Source organism: Podarcis cretensis (assembly GCF_951804945.1).
Source record: "Podarcis cretensis genome assembly, chromosome: 7".
Taxonomy (NCBI): domain Eukaryota; kingdom Metazoa; phylum Chordata; class Lepidosauria; order Squamata; family Lacertidae; genus Podarcis; species Podarcis cretensis.
The window spans coordinates 18,461,306-18,486,090 of record NC_137176.1 but is presented as its reverse complement, the minus strand read 5'-3'; the positions used below and the strand labels follow the sequence as shown (position 1 = coordinate 18,486,090).

Genomic DNA, 24,785 nt, shown 5'->3' with positions numbered 1-24,785 from the left:
GCCCCTGCTCCAAAAACAGATGACCCTAGACAGGCATAGAAAGGTCAAAAACACCACCTTAAATTATAAGGTGGGAGATCCGCTGCACAATGTGAAAGAGAAAGTACTTTGCCCTGTGCAGCCCCTTAAATAGCCCCTTAGTTGCCAATCAAACCCCAACCGACAGAAAATTATCCCCAGCAACAAAGGGGCAACCAATGAGGTGCAGAGGACATCCAAGCAGGCCTGCCCCAGCAACAAGAAGGCAGTTTGGTGATATCACCACAACACATGGCTCTCCATGATTTGGAGGACACAATCTGTGGATTTGGAAATAATGGGGAGGGTTTAGATAGTGGAGGCAGGACCTTTCAATTTTGCCTTTTAGGCAATGAAATGGAACAGGCTGTCCCTGAGTAGAAGGAAACCTCTGTACTTAAATTTAGAACCAGTGTGTGGTAGTGGTTAGAATAGTGGCACTGATCACAGGAGGACCAGATTCATCTATGAAATTAAGAGTGGTTTGGAGCATTAACAGTGCATTTGCAGAAATAACAACTATGTCACACTCCCTGTGTTTATATCAAGCACATTCGAAGTTCTCTTGGTACCTCATGCATTTCCCCGTACAGGAAATGTGCAAACCCATTTGAAGTCAAGTACAGGAAGTGTCATTAAGCAAGATGTCCTGTATCTATGCATAGCATTAACTCCAACCTGGGGCTTCCTTCTCCAAGATAACAACACAAGAAGTGCAACTGACATTTCCTGAACTATCACTGAAGTCCAAACCCACACTGATTGGATGGCTATGGGCAGGCTGGTGACTCTCAGTCTAATCAATCTCAGAAGAACACAGAGGCTAACTGAGATAAGAATTATAAAATAATCTGCATGTTGTTATTTGTAATAATTTCTATAAACAGAGTTAGGTACACTTAAAGATCCCAAAGGGTTTGTGCATTGTTCCTGTCTTGCTCAGAAATAGCAACTTTCCCATTTGATGTCGTTAGAGATTGAAATGATTTTTGGATTAATACTTAAAACGAAAAAGCTACCGTTCTTCCATCCATGAATTTCTCTTATTAATTACTTTGACCTTTTCTCTCTTTTTCTGTTAAGCTTCATTCTGACTTGGACAAGGGAGTGGGAAGTGTTAAGTACACGTTATCAGGAGATGGTGCTGGTACAGTGTTTACCATTGACGAGACCACAGGGGACATTCATGCCATAAAGAGCCTTGACCGCGAAGAGAAGCCTTTCTACACCCTCCGTGCTCAAGCAGTGGACATCGATACGAGGAAGCCACTGGAGCCCGAATCTGAGTTCATCATCAAAGTGCAGGACATTAATGATAATGAACCAAAATTTCTCGATGGGCCTTACGTTGCCAGTGTCCCTGAAATGTCTCCAGTAGGTAAGTCTGCCTCTTCTTCTTCCTTCTCCTTCTTTAAAGGAACTCTTCTTACCTAACCTGCACACTTTAGCCTCATTTGTTCTGGAAATGAACCTGGCAAAACAACAACAAACAAACATATGGTCACGTAAAGCATCCTCAATAAACAAACGAGACGTAACTGGTTGTGTTCTTAGGTAAATAAGGTATACTATTCATAGTATCAAATTGTAAATTTCAATAGAAGTTAACTCATAAAGTTCAAGAAACGAACAAAGCAGAAGACACAGTGGATCAGATCATTCTCTAGTCGGTTCATGCATAAGGTCCATCTGTGTAATGGTGTCTGTTCCACTTAATCTGTTCATAAAGTCCAAACCATCCACATGAAAGGTTGTTACAGTTCCACAAAATCCTTTCACAGAGTCTAAGACAAGGATATTGGCCTTGTTTCCCTGTCCTGGGCTTCATCAGTAGTTAAATCACTAAGTGATGCAAATAAATACAATATCATGATCTCACGCATTTTACAGCAAAAATAATATAAAACCATAAATAGCTGTGCATACCATATGTTAGATTACAGGACAGTGGATCTTATGGCATGGTAGTAGCTGCAGTAAGCAGCAACTGTTACAAAGTAGGGTTATATGGACAAGCACAATATTGATTGGGTTACAGGTGTTGGCAATCCACAGATACAGAATATCTTTCTTAAAGTGACCCATATGGCGCAGCAAAAATAAAACAAACTTAATCCATGTTCAGATGATATACATGTAAACACTAATACAAACTCATACATTAATGTAAACAATTTTTGGATCTAAAGTAATAGCAATCCACAGATGGACAATTAAGTGCTCAAAATAATCCACTTGGCCCATAGAGGTGATATTGTTGAGCATCATCCCCAGGAAGGATGGCCAGTAGCCACAGATGATGGGAGCTGTAGTGGTTGAGGGGTATCTTCACACGTGTTGGTGCTCTCAGCAAGTTGCGCCAGGAAGATTGAAGGGAGATTGAAGGGAGTCATTGCTGCCAGATCATTCTAGGTGACCTGTCTCCTCCATGTGTGTGAAGTATGTTTAATCACTGAGATTTCCATGATGACAGTAGCCCTTTTTAAAGCAGCATTATTTTGGTAAGGGTGTGGGATGCAGGTGGCGCTGTGGGTTAAAGCCTCAGCGCCTAGGGCTTGCCGATCGAAAGGTCGGCGGTTCAAATCCCTGCGGCGGGGTGCGCTCCCGCTGCTCGGTCCCAGTGCCTGCCAACCTAGCAGTTCGAAAGCACCTCCGGGTGCAAGTAGATAAATAGGGACCGCTTACCAGCGGGAATGTAAACGGCGTTTCCGTGTGCGGCTCTGGCTCTGGCTCTGGCCAGAGCAGCGATGTCACGCTGGCCACGTGACCCGGAAGTGTCTCCGGACAGCGCTGGCCCCTGGCCTCTTAAGTGAGATGGGCGCACAACCCCAGAGTCTGTCAAGACTGGCCCGTACGGGCAGGGGTACCTTTACCTTTACCTTATTTTGGTAAGGTGTCAACTGCATATGCAGCGCACATGAGAGTTACAAAAATGGAGCCTGAACATAAACACATCTCATATGTAGAAGTCCCACATGTGGCCAATACAACTACATGGGGTTACCGTTATGCTCCCCTGGTAGTGTGGGGGATCGAGTCTCAGCGAGATGTAGATTTAACTTTACCCCTTGCTATTTTTTTTTCTGCTTCATGCAGAAAAAAGCTGTTGTTTGCCCCTTGAGGCAAAACACAGAAGGGAGGTGTTTGGATGGGCATGCCCTTTTGAGGGCCAGTTATTATGATAGCTGGGACGGGGGTGGTGCTGTGGGTTAAACCACAGAGCCCAGAACTTGCCGATCAGAAGATTGGCGATTTGAATCCCTGTGACAGGGTGAGCTCCTGTTGCTCTGTCCCTGCTCCTGCTAACCTAGCAGTTCAAAAGTATGTCAAAGTGCAAGTAGATAAATAGGTACCGCTCTAGCGGGAAGGTAAATGGCATTTACGTGCACTGCTTTGGTTCGCCAGAAGCGGCTTAGTCATGCTGGCCACATGACCTGGAAGCTGTATGCCGGCTCCCTCGGCCAATATAGCGAGATGAGTGCCGCAACCTCAGAGTCGGTCACGACTGGACCTAATGGTCAGGGGTCCCTTTACCCTTTACCTATTATGATAGACCTTTCAATCAGTATTTAAATCAGGACTTCTCTGCCTATGTGGGCAAAATTGAGAGTGAATTTATTATTATTTGTGCTACCCTTTTTAAGCTCAAGGGGGAAGAGATCAGAGAGTTTGACATACGCATAGTGATAAGAATAGCCATACTCATAATGACCAAGTCATGCCTCTGCTGCTAAATTAATCACCAACAATTTCTTTTTTATATAAATAATTTTTATTAATTCATCCCAATTAATAACAAATCAAAGCAAATCACAATGCAAAAGAATAAGAGCAAATTACATTCCGAATTAAAAAATAAATAAATCTGAGGGACTTCGCATGTACTGGATGTCTGGAGAAATATCATTATCGAAGAATTCATGTATCAGAAAACTAAATACTGGATGGCAAAGTCTTACATTAGCAATACCAACAATTTCTAAGCAACAAACATTAGCTTTTCTGCCAATGTAAGACTTTGCTGTCCTGTATTTAGTATTCTGATACATGAATTCTTCGATAATGATATTCTTTTGCCTCCGGGTGATCTTTCAGCTGAAACAAATAATGTGTCATAACTGTATGATTTTTTTGGTAAGCTAAAAAAAATACCAGCTTTTTTATAAATCATCAAAATGAAACGGTTGTTTTCATCTAAGATTTCCTCTTCCTGCCATTCATTTTGTCTCCTAAATTGCTTTAAAAGCATTCTTTAAGGATGTAGACTGGCCTACTTTCTACCTCAGCTTCCTTTCAAAAACCCAATCTATTACTGAGCCTCCTCTTCAGACCACATATAGATATACTGTCGGTGTTGGCATTCATGACCTCTGCTGTTCAAGGTTGAGTATTAAATTAGTTCTGTGTAGTAGCTACTCAAAGAGCATAGGCCTGTGTAGGAGCTGCTTGAGACATCGTACCATACTGGATAATGGATGCACACCTCTGGTTTGAGTACACTTGAGCAAGTGAGACAAATATTCTACATCACCACCATTTTAAGATATCAACAGCAATTACTTGCTGCAGACATGGCAGTGGGAGGCCCCAGGAACGTATGCAATCAGTTGCTTCTGCTTGTGTATCTGTGGCCATCTCCTTCGTTGGCTTAGCAATAATAATAATAATAATAATAATAATAATAATTATTATTATTATTATTATTATTATTATTTATACCCTGCCCATCTGGCTGGGTTTCCCCAGCCGCTCTGGGCAACTTCGAGCAGAATATTAAAAACATGATAAAACATCAAACATTAAAAACTTCCCTAAACAAGGCTGCCTTCAAACATCTTCTAAAAGTCAGATAGTTGTTTATTTCCTTGACATCTGGTGGGAGGGCTTTCCACAGGGTGGGCGCCACTACTGAGAAGGCCCTCTGCCTGGTTTCCTGTAACCTCACTTCTTGTAATGAGGGAACCGCCAGAAGGCCCTTGGCTCTGGACCTCAGTGTCCGAGCTGAAAGATGGGGGTGGAGACGCTCCTTCACGTATACTGAGCCGAGACCGTTTAGCAAGGTCTTATGGAAGGTGTTTAATATTTGGTTACTAAGGGGTTTGTATGTTTGTTTTGGAATGTGTTCCTTCCCTGAAACATTCTTAGTTATTCACAATGGCCACAATCTGACCCCATCTACTTGCAAAAGTTGCAGCACCCCAACAATTTGTTCATCTCGCCCAGTACAGTATTGTCTTTTCTTCTTGGGAATGTCTCTCCAGGTTCTCAGCCAGAGGGCTACCTTATCCCTTTAATGAATGAACTCAGGACCTTCTGCTTGTTAACTGCATGCTCTGCATTACTGAGCTATGGTCCTAATGTGCCAGGTTCATTTGCTTTCCTCTTTGCCTCCTCTCTCCTCTGTTGCCTGGACACTGAGACCTTGCTCCTTCCCTGGGTGCATCTGACAGCTGAGGCCTCTACTGATAGACTACTCTTATCAAGATTAGAAATAGCTTTCAGCATGAGACTATGGTATTGAATGATATTGAACGTGCACAGATACTATCAGTGCCTTGCAGCAGAGAGGAATTTGGGTGGGGAGAAGGGGATCTGCCCCTCCCTTTTCATCCTTCACAGTCTAGTTTTCTGTACTCTCTGCCTTGCTATCTATGTTTACAGGGGTTGAGTCATAGTTCATGCTGTTTCCTGTTGACCCCATAATTATATTTTGCTTCAAGCTACAAATCTTATTTATTTAGGTCATTTCTATGCATGCTTGCTGGCAAAGCCAGAAAGAAAATAGAATCCCCTGCAATTCTTTCCACACTTATGCTTAACAAGTGTGACCTCTATATAAGTACATCAGAACATCTGTTTATAGTGTTTCAAAGAGGAAGAGCAGGTTGCAAGTTTAAAAATGCATGGCAGTAAAATGAATAAAGAAATGCACTGGCAATTTGTCCTGTCAGAGTTGTATACAACTGACAAAGCATCTGCTTAATGCACCTTGCTAACTGTTTTGTCACTGTAAATTCTTCCCCAACCTCAACACTTGATTTTGTGTTTTTTTAAAAAAATAAAATAAAAAATAATGTTGAAGATATTGTGTGATTCTACCAGCTTTTTTTTTTAATGTTTGTTGGCAGTTTGGTTTGTTGTTGTTGTTATTATTTAGTTGTTTAGTCTTAGCTCTTCGTCACCCCATGGACCTGAGCATGCCAGGCACTCCTGTCTTCCACTGCCTCCGCAGTTTGGTCAAACTCATGTTCATAGCTTCAAGAACATTGTCCAACCATCTCATCCTCTGTCGTCCCCTTCTCCTTGTGCCCTCCATCTTTCCCAACATCAGGGTCTTTTCCAGGGAGTCTTCTCTTCTCATGAGGTGGCCAAAGTATTGGAGCCTCAGCTTCAGGATCTGTCCTTCCAGTGAGCACTCAGGGATGATTTCCTTCAGAATGGATAGGTTTGATCTTCTTGCAGTCCATGGGACTCTCAAGAGTCTCCTCCAGCACCATAATTCAAAAGCATCAATTCTCTGGTGATCAGCCTTCTTTATTGTCCAGCTCTCACTTCCATACATCACTACTGGGAAAACCATAGCTTTAACTATACTGATCTTTGTCTGCAAGGTGATGTCTCTGCTTTTTAAGATGCTATATAGGTTTGTCATTGCTTTTCTCCCAAGAAGCAGGGGTCTTTTAATTTCGTGACTGCTGTCACCATCTGCAGTGATCATGGAACCCAAGAAAGTAAAATCTCTCACTGCCTCTATTTCTTCCCCTTCTATTTGCCAGGAGGTGATGGGACCAGTGGCCATGATCTTAGGTTTTTTGATGTTGAGCTTCAAACCATATTTTGTGCTCTCCTCTTTCACCCTCATTAAAAGGTTATTTAATTCCTCCTCACTTTCCAAACAGAAAAAGTGTTTATTAACAGAGTAGCAAAAGTGGAGCTAATTACAAAGGATGGCTCAGAATTCAGCAGATTAATATGAAGGTCTCTAAACAGAAGCCTAGCAGAATGAAGAGTAAATGATAGCAGGACCAGAACTAGGTGCCTTGGTAACTGGGGCAAACAACCTGACATTTGCCCTGAAGTTAACCCCATATTTTGTGTAATAAAATGATAAACAAACAAGTATTGATCACTTAAATATTTAGTTTGATTGCGATAATGTTAGGGTAGCTATTAAATCAAACATGGGGGGGGGGGCTATAATATTCTAATGTTTACTACAACATTATTGTGTCTGTTCCCAAACTGAAGTATCAAGAATAGAAGGTGTAGGAGGCTTAGTTTAGTCAGAATGGAATATACACTTTGAGAGTTAGTGCTAAATACCGTATATTTTGCTCTATAAGACTCACATTTTCCTTCCTAAAAAGTAAGGAGAAATGTGTGTGCGTCTTATGGAGCGAATGCAGGCTGCACAGCTATCCCCAAAGCCAGAACAGTAAGAGGGATTGTTGCTTTCACTGCGCAGCGATCCCTCTTGCTGTTCTGGCTTCTGAGATTCAGAATATATTTTTTCTTGTTTTCCTCCTCCAAAAACTAGGTGCGTCTTGTGGTCTGGTGTGTCTTGTAGAGTGAAAAATATGGTACATTACTTCTGGTATATGAGCCAATATAGCTGCTAGTCAGCTGTGAAAATTTGTGTCCTGAACTTTTTAGACTCGTCTACCCATGTACTATCTGAAACCAAAGGAGTGCATTGGTTGCCAAATATGACCCCCCCCCCCCAGTTCTTCCACCCCACTATATTGATAATGGGTTTTGCAGAATTTCTACCTTGTGAACGGATTTCCTGCTTTATTTATTGGATGGAAGCTGGTTTGAGGGAAAGTGTATCAAACAGCAGCATTTCTCATGAAATTGCAGGATACTTACGGATTGAAATGTCATGTGCTCTGGGCTTCAAACACCAGAGCACACTGGAGCTGGAATCAGCAATAATGTGTGCAAAGCTTCTGTACCACTAAGTGGATCTAAACCTGAAGTGTATTTTTAAATGGATTACTTCGCCTAGTCGCCCAAACGGCTGTAAACATTAACTATATTTTATAGGAAATGACTTTTTTTCCTGGCTACCGACTGAGTGGCTATGAGCATTATTTTCCCTTTCCAGCTGCTGAGCTATTTTTCTCCTATTAGCTCGGATCTATTTATATTTCTCACATCAGAAAGTAAGCAAAGGTTGCCATCACTGAAGCAGCTCTCGCTTTATGACAAGCAATAATGTCCCAGTCGTCGAACTCTCATAAAGACATTGGAGATAATGAGAGCAAGCTGAGATTTAAACGGATTATAATGGATATTTGGCACATGCCCCGACTGCTTTATCTTAAAGCACTCCATTCCCCTCTCCTCCCTTTCCTGCTTTGGAGTGTATTATATTCTGTTTTGTGTGTGAGGAGGGGCACGAGATGCCCTGTGCAACAGGGCAAGCCAGTTCTAAAGACCAGACACTGATGGATTGTAAGAGTCAGTCAAGGGATCAGCAGCCTTGGAGGGCGAAAAGCAGGAAAGACTTAAGGATGCTAAGCAAGTGGGTATCAGCAAACCAAACATGATTAACGACTGCAATTCTATGTATAGAAATATCCACAATAAAGCAGATAGTACCAAACCCCAGGAAGTGTCAGAGTGATAACAAACTGAACATTAGGGGCTTGATTAATGAGAGAGTAGAGGGGGGAAATTACTGATGGTAGATATTGTAAAAAGGGAAAACACTCCTCAGGTTCCACATGGATTTGTTTCTTTTCTTATTTTGGTTGCCGTGATTTTGCCTCTACCTCTTGGACAAAGCCAGCCTGGACTCAAAAGATCTAGGGTAAGCCAAAGATATGGCAGTACTGGTGCCTTCAGGTAAGAGTGGGATAAAGGTGGGGTCTAGGAATATAGGAGAGGCTGTCACCTCATACTTTCACTTGGCCCATATATATATGGGCCAATATGATATATATATATCATATTATGTACAGATTAATTCCCAGTGGTCCAGAACACATAGTCTAAGATCCCTGCGGAGTTTTCCTTCGCATATCTGGAACCAGAAGATCATATTTATGTCCTGATCACATTCCATGCATCTTAGTCCTGCCATTATGTCAATTTTAGGCTCTACCTACACAATACATTTTAAGCAGCATCATGCCACTTTAAACCACTATGGCTTCACCCAAATAATCTTGGGAACATGTTAAGGGTGCTGAGAGTTGTTAGGCAACCCCATCCCCTTCAAAGACCTACAATTCCCAGAGTTCCCTGGGAAGAAGGCTCAGTTGTCAGTCTGAAAACTGCAGCTCCAAGGTTAGATCTGGATATATGAGCCACTGGTCATCTGGCCCTACTTTACAATATTAAACAAATACATACTGATAATCATTTCCTTTCTTTCTGTTTTTTTTTTTTTTGAAAATAATATTTATTAAAGTTTCAAAAATGTTAGAAAAATGAAAAAGAAAAAGAAAATAAAAAGATACAAAATACAGAAAATACAGAAAAATAAAAACAATTAAAAACATTTCAAACTTTCCATGTCTTATCTTTCACTTACTTGTTTCCCTGACCTCCTCACACCTCCCTTTTTTGTGTTCTAATTCAGTTAGCAGTTTCAGCAAATCCTTTCCATTTTTGCTTTTATCTTAATAATTTATCTTAAAATATTATAACTTTACATTCTCACCTATTCATGATCCAATTTTACCTAATTCTATAACATTACTGCTAAAACCACATAACTTCATTCCCACATCCTTCTACCATTCCTTAATTTTACAGTGTTTCTGTAAATAGTCTTTAAATTTCTTCCACATACTGATAATCATTTCCATCCATCAAATGCATATATACAAGAACATCTGCTATTGCTCTTAGACACACTCTCCCCCCCCCCCATCAGAGCATCTATCCAGGAACATAAAAAAATCTATCAATCATATGTACAGTTAGGTGAATCTATTTCAGTTTCTCTCTATCTCTTATTTTTCCATTCTTAAGTTCAGATCTCCACATTTCTGTGTCAGTTTGAGGTGACAGACCTCAAGAAAATTTGTTAGCATTTTAGTGTGTGTTCCCCCCATTACACACATTTTTGTACACAGTTTTCTATGCAGTTTTGGCCACTATATGTATATTTACAGGCAATTACCACTATAGTAGGGACGCGGGTGGTGCTGTGGGTTAAACCACAGAGCCTAGGACTTGCCGATCAGAAGGTCAGCGGCTCGAATCCCCATGACGGGGTGAGCTCCCGTTGCTCGGTCCCCGCACCTGCCAACCAAGCAGTTTGAAAGCACGTCAAAGTGCAAGTAGATAAATAGGTACCACTCCAGGCGGAAGGTAAACAGTGTTTTCGTGTGCTGCTCTGGTTCGCCAGAAGCGGCTTAGTCATGCTGGCCACATTACCCGGAAGCTGTATGCTGGCTCCCTCAGCCAATAAAGCGAGATGAGCACCACAACCCCAGAGTCGGCCACGACTGGACCTAATGGTCAGGGGTCCCTTTACCTTTACCACTAAAGTAATGCATTTTATTTTCACTGGTATATATGCATTTATTTCCCCTTGGTTAATGGATTTGTGGTGGGAGAACTTAACTAATGGAAGTGCACGTTTCCGCTGTGGTTCAGTTTGCATCTTGCTTTGGGACAAACAAACATTCTTGTGTCTCAGATTCATGCACACAGTGAAAGTCAAAACAGATGTCAGTGGCTTCTGTGTCCATCCTGAAGAGCTTGAAGGCCTGAGCTTAGACATCAAGTCAGTTTAGAAACTACTTGAACAGTTCGGTAGCTACTTCTCTGTGGCTTTCTCTACCAATTTGGTAACACCAAATTTCAGTAATCACAGAGGGCAAGCAAATCATTCAGTGCATAATTTTGTTGATGCCACAACTCTCATACAGGTCAGCATCACTGACATAGTTATGCTCATCCAGCCCTGCTCCTTATTGCCTTCATGGCAGTTCCATTGCATTCTTATCAACCCTTTTTTCTCCATGCAAAGGTTCTGTGCTTTTGAAAATGCCTGATGTTTTTTAAAGCAACAGGAAAAAGCTAGTCTTCAAACACTCTGTTTCCCAGTGCTTAGTCCTATGAGAGGTATTAAAGACACTGTAGCTAGAATTAGGCAACTTGCTTACTCCCTCTTTGGTTCAGTGACTCCAGAGTCATCTGCTTTCCCTTGTGATTTCCACTCTATGTCCCCTCATGCCTGAAAGCGAACCAGACAGTTTTCAGCAGATGCTCTGTCATAGCTCTTGCATAGTTCTCTCTCTCTCTCTCTCTCTCTCTCTCTATATATATATATAATACTCCATTCACAGCTTTTTAGTCCTGAACCAACAATAATCACTGAACATAATCCAGCGAGACAAAACACCTTGCTTTTCAAATAATAGATGATCTAGCTGCTCACCCATCTGCTGCTATTAAAGCAGCAGGAGGAACATTGCCTTCTACATGTTGTAAAGAAGAGGAGGGGACCCACTATTCCAAATCAAGTTGAGAAAATGCATTGAGGATGATAACATGGTAAATCTTGACCATCTGGTGCAGGGGAAATGTTGTGATTATGCGTTTGCAGGGAGGGGGATTTGTAGATGTTTTAAAAATGCAATAAAATTCTAATTACTGGGGTCATAAGGTAGGTATATTGGAAGTTTTCAGCACACTGGGAGCTAAGCCGTATTGAAGCACACGTGAGTTCTAAGGTGCAAATAACATTGTCAGGTGCAGAGTAAGCTGATGAATAATTTGAAATCGCAGAGGAATGAGGATTGTATAAGGAAGGGCTGGAGGACCTCAGTCCTGGGGGATGAATGCAGCTTCCCTATCAGATCTTTAGGACTCTCCCCACGCCCTTCTTTCTCCTCAGGCTGCACCCTACTCACCCACACACTGGCCCTGCTCCATGCCTTCTTTTGCCTAACTGGAATGCTCTCTTTAACTGTAACAACACCTGGATAGAGAGATGTGTGTATCTTTAGTAACCTTTGGCTTTTGTGTGATTGGAATATAGCCTGACACTGGGGGAGCCAGCTCCAGAGACTTGAGCCATCTTGTTCCCCCCTATTTTGGGGGGTAGGGGCCGACCCCCTCTTCATGTTCATAAAACATGGAGGAGAAGTGCATAGCTGACCATGGCATGTTTCCAGTGACAGCCTCCTTCTCCTCTTGCCATGGAGGAGAAGGATGCTCAAAACAGCTTCATGTCAGTGGCAGTGTCAAGAAGAGGCAGAGGAGCTGCTGGCCATGCAAGCCACATGGCTGCCATGTTTAGCCAGGGCTGTCTTAAGGATATGCAGTGCCGGGGTGCAAAGATCCGCCCGGCGCCCCCCCCCCCAGTTGCCCAGTCCCAGGCACGCAGGAGGGCAGAGCCGGCCAGCCGCTTCAGCGTCTCACTGTCTCGGTCGTCCCCAAACTCACAGGGCAGAGCCACCTGCAGCAGAAGAGCCCACCGTGGCACTCTGACAGGCAGGCTCTTCCCTGGACTCAACTCTCAGGCCCCAGACTCTTGGCCTGGCGCCCCTGAGAGCCCAGCGCCCGGGTGCCCTGCATCCCTAACGCCTATGGGTAAGACGGCCCTGTGTTCAGCTCTGTGTCCTGATGTATGAGGTTGGGACGTCCTGGTGTCATGTGCACGGCGTTCCCCTCCCCCCATCACCATCTCAAGCTGGCGCCTCAGCCTGCCACACAAATATAAGAGTCACACCCATTGCTCCACCCAGTTTATCCTGTGATTATACTATGGATGCCTGAGAATTCCAACGAAAAAACCGGAGCAGAAATTGTCAGTGGGTTATTAGACTGGCAAAGTAGTGTTGAGGCATTCCTTTGCTTAGACCTGGGGAAAGTTGTCTGTGGGGGTGTTGGCTCTGTTTTTACATGTAGCGGTGTTATTGGGTCTGCTTCCTGCCTGCTAACCTCAAGTTCAGTGATCATATTCTTACTAGCATCAAGCTCAGAGTCATTTAGGTATTGACACTGTAGCCTCTGACTCTGTGTCCTGGCTGTTACTAGACAAGGTTAACTCAGTCTCCAGCATCCATCGGTGCTGTGTGATTCTAGCATACCCCCTTTCCCATCTCAAAGGCAAGGTAGGGGGTACCCATTTACATTCCTGGTGTCCTCAAACTTAGTAAACCATGTATTAGCATGGTAAAAGTCATTAATAGATGTGAACTGTCCTTGCTAATAGAGGAGTGAAAAACTTATCCCAGGTAGAATGCTAAAAGTGTTAATCTGTGTCAGTGTTTCATAAGCTGCCAAAGTCCTGGCTAACAATTAGTAAGCCTAGATGCCAAGGAGAACAGTGGTGTTTTGGGATAGATTGATTCAGTGTTTTCCATTTACATTTTGCTTGCACTCAGTCCTACATCCATTCTTTCCCGTTTTTGTTGATTTCGTTAAAAAAAACAAAATACATTTCAGATGCATGACTTTTGTATGCATTCTTACACTAAAACATACTATTTTGTATTTTCCCCGAAATAGGCATTTTTGTGCACATTTTTCAAACTGAAACTATATAACAGTTTTCAGAAAATGTGTTATCTGATTGATCCACATGTACATAAGTCTGAGAATGGCATATTGAGTTTGTTCGCTTTAGAAATGTGAATGATTTTCTCCTCTGTTCCTACTTGGACTGCTGGTAGTTGTACAGAGGACAGAATTTTGGCAGCTGCAGCCTCCGTTCATGACAGCAAGCTGCTTCTGCCAGATCTTCTCTTCTATACAACAAATAAAGGGACAGGAACCATATCCCTATTAGAATATGGTCATGTGACTTTTTGCAATATATATTTTAGATATCTTTATCTCTGTGTGGAGAAGAATTGGCTCACAGCTGGACAAATGGGAGGGAGGAGATTCCTAGCAATTCAAAAGCCAGATCATCAGTGGCCTATGGCTTAATCTATATGACATGTCACATAACTAGCTGAGCACAACCTGCCAGCCGTATATTGTGGCCTGCCAGGTGCTTGGCAGCCTTCTTAATGCTGCTCCAAGCAGGCATAAAAACCCTGATATGTTGCCATACAGGCAGATAGTCTGCATTTGGCTTAGTGGATCATAAGTTGTGCAGGCTTAGTGTAATTCACAAACTAGCTACAATGGAGCATGTAGTTCTAAACAAGCCTAGTCCTGTTGATGTCAAAGGGAGTGACAGCATTCCTAAATATTTATGCCGGAGTTTCTGCCAGTTGCACTGTTGCAATATCCCCACACTGGCAGAAGAAATTCCCCATCCTAAATCCATGTGGACTGCATCACAGTCATCCATGTTAGCTGCTTTATGTAGTCTGTTAATTGTGTAACCTGCCATTTCAGTCCTAAGAGGGTACTTTGTGATATGTTCAAAGCCATTACTCTGCCTTTGAGTTGACAAGTCATTCGTTCCTGAGCTCTGGAAAACTACTTATAGGCCTCACTATCATTTTTTATTCTTTCTAACAAATGAGCTATATGACCATTACTGGAGTGTGACAAAGCTTAATTTGGAAAACTGACTTCTCTTTTGAAGGGTCTGTGGCAGAATATGGGCTCTCCCCTGACTTTGTCGTCATACCAATATTTTCAGTGTGAATTCCATCCTTTCACTGTGGGGAAAACACTGCAGCAACAGTAGAGAAAAGCAATGCTTGAAAGATTGGGCTGGGTTCACAATGTTAGGTATAGTTGTTTAATTGCACATTGAAATAGAAAATGACTAGGTATATGTATTGTTAAAGGGAACATATAAATTTCCATTGAAGCTAAGTAAGGCTCTCTGAGTGCCTAATAGGCTGCTAATTTACTGATAATGTACCTCTGCTCTCCCTTACATGGTGTTTAACTTTAGATCACATGAGTAAGGTATTCAGTGGCAAATCTTCATTTTGAGGGAGTTGTCTGTTCTCAAGCCACAAGATAAAAGGGTGCAAATGATGTAATGGAGACTGTGTGGAGAGAAAGACCTTTGATTTCAGATTTCTTTGAAGTAATTTTATATTCTTAAGATGCTGAACCTGTGCTTGGACAAGCACACGATTCTATGCAACTATTGGGATGTATCCTTATTTTTATAAGTCTGTTTTCGAACAAGTTCTATTAGTAAAGCTTTGGAGCCATATTTTTTGGTATGGGTGATTTTTTATTCTAAAAGGAATCATTTTTTATTCATCCTATTGCTTCCAAATGCACAATATTAATAACCACAATACCTTGAGCTGTGTGGAAACTGTGTCACCAGCTGAAGAATGCTATTGATTTTCCCTTCTTCATTTGCCTACAACCCAAAATTGAGATGATGAGCTTGCCATGCTACACTACCATTATACCACAATATACAGAATATGATTGACATATGTGGGTCACTCTTCCCTAACCAACGTTATGTGAATTGTATTGGCAGTCAACCTTTGTCAACACTGGGTGCCATTAGCAAGGTGGAAGGCTTTGGAAGTAATATAATGTATTTGTGGAACCTGTATTGGTTAGGGTACAGTTTTTAAAATTCCCTTTCTTCCTGGCAGTGGCATTGCTAGATGACACTGTTTTCTCCTGATTTAGGGATCCATCAATACCTTGTATTCCAATCCCCACCAACATTCTACCTCTTTTTGCATAAATAAGAAAACAAAACAAAAAGGAAAGGGGCAAACACTAAGGAAGGGGACGAAGAAGAGAAATGAATGTGGGTATACAAAACTGAGCAACAACCAGAACGGCTACTCCACAAACTTGCCCAGCATTTGCTAGATACTAGATAGCACTCTTGCAACATGCATACATCTTCAGAATCCATCCTTAGATTTCTTTTTATGGAGTCCTTTGCATATACATTCACAAGATTGAATGAGGTCTTTTGGTTCAAGAAGATAAATCACTAATATAAAATTATTACAAAGTTCAAGGGAGTGTGAAATCACACTGCAGCCTGGATGCCATCCAAGCTGTGAGGGTAAAAAAAGATATCCCTCCCCTCACATTGCAGTTTTGACAATATGATCCTTGTTTCCCTTTTTCTTGCTAAATGAGAAAATCCATGTATGGGCGGGTGGCTGGGTGTAAATTAGAAACACAATTCAGTGCATAGCAGTGGAAACCAGGAGGGGACACACGTCATCAATGAAGAATATGTTATGCAAATAATGGTTTATCCAGTAAGGATATTTGTGTTGTCTGTCTGTCTTTAGAGACAACAAATGTGCCTCTTTGGGTGAAATCAAACTTCTGAAGGGTACTGCACCTGCTATAGCTACAGAGACCAGTAAATTATAACTGCTTCTTCCCACGTTGTTTTTGCTGCGTTGGGATAATCCAGGAATCTGAAAAGACCACAGATTCTGTTTTTATTTGCTAATAAGTAAGGCATTTTGAGCTGTGCAATTTTTCTGGAAAAAGAGGTGAAAGAACTCACCATGAACACCTCCCTCCTGAGAGGCGCCAGAACTGAGTTTCAGTGAGTTCTGACTGGAAAAAAAGCCCTTGTTTTGAGTAAGGTCCCTTGATCTGCCTAGAATCTGTACGCACATGAAAGCAAGCTTCTGCTCACATATCCTTAACTGGAAGAGGAATTAGATGTGAAAATGAAGTTGTGTTGCTCAGCTCACATGATCCCAGGCAGAGCAATCTGATCTGCCCCATTGGAGAGGGTTTGGGAAACATAGCTGTGCCTATATGCTCAGCTTCATCTGGTGGTGCTGGGCTCCACTGACAGGGAGGCTGTGCTGCTGCAGAAATCCCCTCTCTGCCCATCAAAAGCATAAGCAATATCCCCACCAGTAAGTAGACTTGAAATGGAAGTATTTTGGAAGGGAGCTGGGCAGAGCTGAGTGACCAAGGATCTACTCAATCTTAACAGTGACCCCCAAGTTGCAGTGGAGGCCCTGATCCAAGCACATTTGTGTTGCCAGCCATGGAGCTGGTGTGGCAACAGTAAAACAACCCTGCTTTCCCTGAAACATAGGAGCTAACTTCTAGGGGCTGAGGTCCATTTGCCCCCCCAAAAAAAGATATTGGAGGGGGCCAAGCCACTGCCCTCCCAAAAGTTGATGGGCATTAAAATGTTGTGCATGCGCCATATCTTGTGATCGATTATGCAGGGCAGAGCTTACCTCCTCCCACAATATTTCATTCAAGTTGGCACCCCTGTTCTGCTATAATAGAGATCTGAAGGGGTCTCAGATACACAACAGAGTACCTTACATTTCTTTTGCAATACAGTGGTACCTTGGTTTATGAACTTAATGCGTTCTGGAAGTCCATTCTTAAACCAAAACCATTCTTAAACCGAGGCCTCCCACCGCCGGTGGCCATCCACCGTTCGGATTCTGTTCTTAGACAGAGGTAACGTTCTCAAACCGGGACACTATTTCCGATTTTGTGGCGTTCATAAACCAAATCGTTCTTAAACCAGACTGTTCTTAAATGGAGGTACCACTGTACTAGGTTGGGTGCAAACCAATCAGTTAAAATTATATGAAAAGGGATTTAGACAAAATCTAACAAAGATCTTCATCACAGTTTGACTTTTTAGACAGGGGAACATATTGTATTGGGAAGTGATGGCCTTTTCTTCTAAGCAGAGGTTGGGTAGCAATCTATCAGAGATGGTGTAGTAGTGGCTCTCCTGTATTAGCAGTGAGTTGAATTAGATGACCTTGGAGGTCCCTTCCAACCCTATTATTTGGATTTTCTGTACTTTACTCTTTTTGGTATGGTGCTGCTGCAAAAGGTTTGTCCATTTGAATGCCTTGACCAGGACACTTCTTTCTGAGGACCAAAGAAGTAAATTTTAGTTTATTGCTTTGGTTTGAAGTGTGGAGCCATTCTAACACTTGGCGATGATTTGTAGACAATGGGGCTGTTCTCTCATTCTCCTTAGGATTTATGTGGGCAGTCCCAGAAAAGCTAATGAAGGTTATATAACTAGGCCAATGATTGGTCAATGTGCTGTGTAAATCTCAGTCAAGCTAGGGAGTTTTTAAACTGTTCAAACCAGAGGAAAAGCTCCCACTACATATTAAGCTGACATAGTTAATTTAGAGGTGTCACCTCGTTCTTGATTGGCCCCATATCTTTTCTGACACGTCTCTCTCATTCTCTCCTTTACATAAACTGACACATGCATGTAATGGATGAGGAAAACAGCAAATAACCTTTCTGAATCCCAGAGAATTAATTTTCAGGCTGGTCTACCCCAGAAAGTAATATTATATGTGTCTGTGTGACCTTACACATTTTCAAACAAGGTGGGGGTAAAAGTTGGTCCAAATTTTAACTGATAACATTATCTCCAATACTTACATATGTAAGAAAAAGATTTCATAACTCACTGTTTTCGTTTCTTGTTGAATTTTTCATGCAACACTGTGTAGTTGAGTATATGTGTTCCTCAATAGCAAAGGCTTTGAAGCAATGGATGCTTCCTTTACCACAGAGCTTGGAAAGGTTAGATTTTGTGACAAATGATATTCCCAGGCCTTTCCCATAGATTGCTGTCTGGCAATTACTAGAAAGAAGAGAGAGAGAAATGCCATTCCTGCTGTATTTCATCAGTTCCTCACTAGAAAGCCTATAATATCAACTGTGGTGTCATTATGGAAATACACTGGGGGCAGACATCCAGGTCTCTGCTCAGAAGAATGACCAGGAAAGTCCTCAAACACAGCAGAGCTGGCTTACCACATTTTGAAGTAAGAGATGCTATCCACATAAGCATCTTATGACTTCCTTTCCTTCATCAGACCATTAACTTCAGAGTTTTAAAATTACCTAAATTGCACCACTGAATATCAAGATTATCAAGTGTTGGTGCTGACCTTTAAAGCCCTAAATGGCCTCGGTCCTGTATACCTGAAGGAGCGTCTCCACCCCCATTGTTCAGCCCAGACACTGAGATCCAGCGCCGAGGGCCTTCTGGCGGTTCCCTCATTGCGAGAAGTAAAGTTACAGGGAACCAGACAGAGGGCCTTCTCGGTAGTGGCACCCGCCCTGTGGAATGCCCTCCCATCAGATGTCAAAGAGATAAACAACTACCTGACATTCAGAAGACATCTGAAGGCAGCCCTGATCAGGGAAGTTTTGAATATGTAATGCTGTATTGTTTTTAATATTTGATTGGGAGCTGCCCAGAGTGGCTGGGGAAACTCAGCCAGATGGACAGGGTATAAATAAATTATTATTATTATTATTATTATTATTATTATTATTATTCTGCAAATCACCAGTATCTTAAAATTCTCAAATTAAGAACATGACCCCTCCTCTTTTGTTATATGGTGAAATAATAGCTTCCATATTGTAGAGGAGGTCAAAGGTGTCCTACTGGTAGAGACACATTCAGCTATATAAGGAGCTGAATTCCCAGTTGGGCTTGTGCCTATTTTCTTCCAACTTGCAGACAGCCACCGGCCTAGCTAGCTTTGATGAGAGACAGTTACCTTTAGGTGGTGACCCAGTGTTGGATGCATTAATTATGAATTGGGAGAGAGGCAGTTCTTTTATTCATTCAAACTCCGTTCCGTATGTGCTGCTAAAGAGGCATGTTTTGGCAAATCGGCTAATTACACTTGTGTGGCCTGGTAATTGTCCTTGATTTGTTTCTGAGGCTCCTGTGTAAATATCAAAGTGTGTATATTAATCCATCACTGCAGATTTCCTTTTTATGTTTCCCATATTCTTCTGAGTAATTGCTTTAAGCTGTGACTGGAAATTGGTCAGGCTGTCTCCCATGTGGGCTATTCTTTAAGTGTCCATTCCTGCCATTACATTTCTCTTCCTTTCCCCCAGAGTCCTTGCGCTTGCTGTGATGCATTTGTTCTGACATCTCTCATTCATTGCCAGGAGTTTCTATGATATGAGCACGTTGATGCTTGTTGTTACAAATGGCCATGAACTCTATTCACTTCTCCTTCCTTCCTTGTTTGTGGCCGATGGTTATAAATACCAATGGGTAAGATATTGCTGAGGTGGATGGTGCCAATACACACTTCAGCAGAATCACTTACAAAAATGAAGTGTATTACAAGAGCTCTTTAAAACTGGCAAGCAAACAGCTACTGGCAGGCATCCTTCCTGAGACCTATAGCACAAGATCACAGTCTATAGGGTCTGTCATCATGGTGGTGAAAATGCACCCTTTTAGGCCTCCCCTAAGTAAAACAGGACGCAGGTGGCGCTGTGGGTTAAAGCCTCAGCGCCTAGGGCTTGCCGATCGAAAGGTCGGCGGTTCGAATCCCTGTGGCGGGGTGCGCTCCCGCTGCTCGGTCCCAGCGCCTGCCAACCTAGCAGTTCGAAAGCACCTCCGGGTGCAAGTAGATAAATAGGGACCGCTTACCAGCGGGAAGGTAAACGGCGTTTCCGTGTGCGGCTCTGGCTCTGGCTCTGGCCAGAGCAGCGATGTCACGCTGGCCACGTGACCCGGAAGTGTCTCCGGACAGCGCTGGCCCCTGGCCTCTTAAGTGAGATGGGCGCACAACCCCAGAGTCTGTCAAGACTGGCCCGTACGGGCAGGGGTACCTTTACCTTTACCTTTAAGTAAAACTACCTGAGGTGTCAAGTGCTTGTGAATGCCGTTTTGTAATCTCAGTGTACTGAGATTAAAAGACCAACAATACTGAGATCCCCAACTTTGAGTGTTGGTAGACAACTAAAGAACAGCGTAAATGTGACAAAACTGAGCTTTGTTTCCCTCTAGTCTAGGGGTACATGGAACCCCGCTGAAAAGGTTTGCTTGCTTTATCCAATCTGTTTAGTCTTCTCCTCAGATTTCTCCGGTGTTTCACCCAAGGATACCCTCACATTCACTAAAATGCTACTGTTGGCAAAATCTTGTGATTTCCTTAGACATTCTACAGTGGACATTCTAAGGAGTGTTGATAAACAATCTAATTGTTGATTTTTATTTTTTAAAGTCCAGGCAGCAATAAACCTAGGGCAGTGGTTGCCAACATCATGACATCCAGATGTTGTGGACTCCAACTTCCAGATGTTGGGGGCTCCAACTTCCATCTTCCTTGATTATTGGCCAGGTTGTCTAAGTCTGATGGGAACTATAGACCAAAATATCTGAAGGGTACCGCATTGGCTGCTTCTGAACCAGGGATTAGATGAGTTTGTTGTTAGGAAAGGGTGCAGCAAAGGGAGGTGTCAGAGCTGCCCTAGGTCCCAGCTCACAAAGGACCAACGCCAGTTCTTATTACATACAAAAGTCTTTATTGAAGTTCAGTTTCGATTTCAAAGCCGCGGCGCGCAGCTCTACGTCTCAACTCTAGACCGCTGAAGCTCCGTCTGAATCTCCTCCCCCCCAGGCACCAGTTTAAGACTCTAGCCCTGCTCCACCTCTTCCTCTGCTCTTTCCTCCTCTGCGTCCGCCTGTCCGCTGGGGTCTTGTCCTTTCTGGACTCTTCTGACGCTGACTCCCCTGAGTCTTCCCCCTGCCTCCGGCGGGCTTTAGGAACTGGTTCCCAATCCGGGTTTCCTGCTGTGCCGCGTGCCTGTACATTTGAACTTGGCGCCCGCGCCCAGCCGGCAACCTTCCTCCTGACCGTTACACTGCTCCTGTCACTGCTTCCCCCTTCGGGGGGGGGGGCTAGCTGGGCCTGACCTCCCCTCCGTTCCCTCACTCTCCAACAGAGGCGTGGTTAGCCCTGACTCATCTTCTCTCCCCGCCGGAGGAGACGCTGGCCCTGACGCATGTGACTCTTCCCCCCCACTACGCTCTGGTGGGGGAACTGGCCCTGCTGCTTTGGGAGTCCCCGCTGGCCCCTTGCTTCAGGTGCGTCCCCCCTGGGACCCCCCTTGCCCTGGCCATCGGCGCCCCCTTCTGGGAATCTTCTGATTTGCTGGAGAAGCTCATGGAATCTCTCGGGCCACTGTCATACTCCCCTACGCTGCCCTCCGATTCTTCCCCTTCGCTCTCCATTTCCTCACTCCCCTGTGCCTCTGCTCCTGAGCCCCTGACAGGAGGTGACAGCACTAAAGTAATGGTAATTAATTCTTAGACTACTAATGGTGTATATTTCTGACAGTGATATTTGAGTACTCCCCCCCCCTCTGATAAATGGGGGCTGCTTTTCTGCTGCTACCAGAGGGAAGATATCTCCAAAATTGTCGGGGGGGGGGGGGCTGTTACTGGATGAGATTCTGGATTTCATCAGGAAATGCAGCCTGCAGAATGCTGTAATGATAACCTTGTGCCTCTTCCCACCAGTCATACATCTCAGAAGGCCTTTGCAGTGATGTGATGTGGCATTATTCCCAAGGTATCCCAGGAAATACAATCAGCAAGTTGCTTAGAAACAGAGTAGATGAGTGGTACAGGGCTCTTTTCTTCTCTTCTCTTCTCTTCTCTTCTCTTCTCTTCTCTTCTTTTTTCAATTTAAAAAATCAAGAGAATTGGGAGGGGGACTTTTCAATGAGATTAAATAAGGAAAGTGGCAGCCTTCTTCCAACATTTTCAGATAAATTTCTCTTTTCCACTCTTTGCTTTTTTGGGAGGGTTCTTCCTGGCATCCCCCACCCAATGAATGGTCCAAAAATAATATTTTTATATGAACACCCATCATTCTTAAGGCTATGAACAGTGCTATTTTTTCTCTAGAAAAAGAGGTGCTGGAACTCACCATGAAAACCTCATTGTTCTCTTACAATTGCAATGCTGCCAACCTGAGAGGTGCCGGAACTGAGTCCCAGTGATTTTTGGCTGAAGAAAGCTCTGTCTATGAATATGAATGAGGTTGCATGTAAGGGAGTGAACAGGATATAGGCACGGGAGTGGTTATAGCATCCCCATAAAGGTAGTTCTATGCCATAAATTTAATTTTCCAATAGATGCCCATATAGAAACCCTATACAGTCATACCTCGGGTTACAGATGCTTCAGGTTGTGTTTTTTTGGGTTACAAACCGCTGAAACCCAGAAGTACCACAATGGGTTACTTCCAGGTTTCAGCAGTCACGCATGTGCAGAAGCGCTAAATCACACTTTGCACATGCGCAGAAGCGCCAAATCACAACCTGTACATGCACAGATGCATCACTGCAGATTGCGAACGCTGCAGGTTGTGAACATGCATCCTGCACGAATCATGTTTGCAACCCGAGCGTCCACTGTACAATCTGTGGCAGGATTTTTTAAAAAATAATGGGATTATGCTGGACAGGCAGTGAGGCAGGATTGACTGCAGCAGTTGCCCTGAAAGATGTTGCTGGTGCTGCACAAGAGTAATGCATTCTGGTTGCCCCGTCGTCACCACCTAAACATCATATTGTGTCATTGCTACCTTACATTACTCCCAGCTGCCTTCACTCATCACAGGGCAGGCCATTTTAAACAGTGAGGAGATGAGAAATGATAATTCATGTTCCTTGAAGTTGAACTTAGAATTTGCATTGGAAATCTCCTCCTCTCTCTCTTCATATTGTATTGTTGGTTGTTTGGTCAGCAATACTTGGAATTTCAGCATTTGTGGAGAACAAACAGTGGCACCTTTAAAAAAATCCAAGGGGAATGGCGGTCTAAAACAATAAATTACATGTTAGGTATCAGATGAAGTGAGCAGAAAAGGATGAGGCAAGGCAACCTTAAAAAGCAGGGTGTAAAATGACAAAGCGGGGGAGACCACATTAGCCTAAGCTATGGCATGCCAGCATGCAATACATTATGTATAATATTGCGGTGTGCCATTTTGCTGTTGTTATGCTTCCTGTTCTCCATAATCATCTGTCTCTGTAGGACGCCATGTAAATTCCAAGCACAAGTGATCCTTGGTCTTTTTAAAGGAATATTTCATTGGAGGAAAGCACCAGGAGGTGTAATAACAATATCCTGATTACCCGGTGATCCCCTGGTTCTGGCTGCCTTATCTTTCAGCCAGAGGGGATTTGAGTTGCATCTGCTGCCTAACCTCTTCTTAATAGCATTTGTGAGTGCCTATTCCAAGCAGTTTCTAATTAGACACACCCAGATGGCCGCCACCAGGCAGCTGTGTGCCCAGCTGGGTGTGTACACGGAAGCAAAGGTACCTCCGGGCTGTTGGCTGATCTCCTTCCCCACAAGGCTCTCTTGTTTTGCTTTTGTTTAGAAACACAGAATAGAGGAAACTTGTCAACATTCGTCTTTAATATGGGGCATCCAGTTTTTCAAAACAGTCATTTTGAAATGGATAACTATTTCCCGCCATGAGCCAGGGGATCTGCCTTCACTCAAAAGGCTGCTCCACAAGTTACATTTCAGGGGGAAATTGAAAATGTCAGAGGAGTACATCTGAAAATTGTAAAATACTCCATGGACATCATTACACTGTATTTCCTCTTCAAATTATGAAGGATTCCAATGTTTTCTTATCTCACACGCCTTTTCTTATTGACCCAGTGCAATACTTCAGGGAGCACGTCTCCCATATGAACTAATCCAGACCCCGCAATTATCATCTGAGACCCTTCTTTGTGTGCCTGCCCCACGAGCGGTCCAGAGAGTGGCAACACGGAAATGGGCACTTTTTTTGCATTGGCTCCTCATTTGTGGAATGCTCTCCCCAGGGAGACTCACCTGGCCCCTTCATTATACATTTTTAGGCACCAGGTAAAAACATTCCTCTTCAAACAGACCTTTGGTTGATCAACGTTCTATGTCTTTTAAAATTTGTTTGTAGAAGATGAGGTTTTTCAACTTTTATTATGGTCCAGAGACCCAACAAATCATTACAAATCAATACACAATTCATACAGCCTACCTCCAAGTTAACCAAGCATTTTGTTCAGAATTTAGGGCTCATTTGTTCTTACAACCG

The 24,785-nt window shown here is 43.1% G+C and overlaps 1 protein-coding gene across 4 annotated transcripts in view; it reads left to right on the top strand.

Moving 5' to 3' along the window:
• Positions 1-24,785, top strand: part of CDH12 (cadherin 12) — a 678,501-nt gene that overhangs the window by 560,106 nt on the left and 93,610 nt on the right. For all 4 annotated transcript variants that reach the window (XM_079984946.1, XM_079984947.1, XM_079984949.1 and 1 more), the window contains one exon: positions 1,102-1,396. In XM_079984946.1, the coding sequence (XP_079841072.1) occupies positions 1,102-1,396 (295 nt within the window). The remainder of the gene's footprint in view (positions 1-1,101; positions 1,397-24,785) is intronic.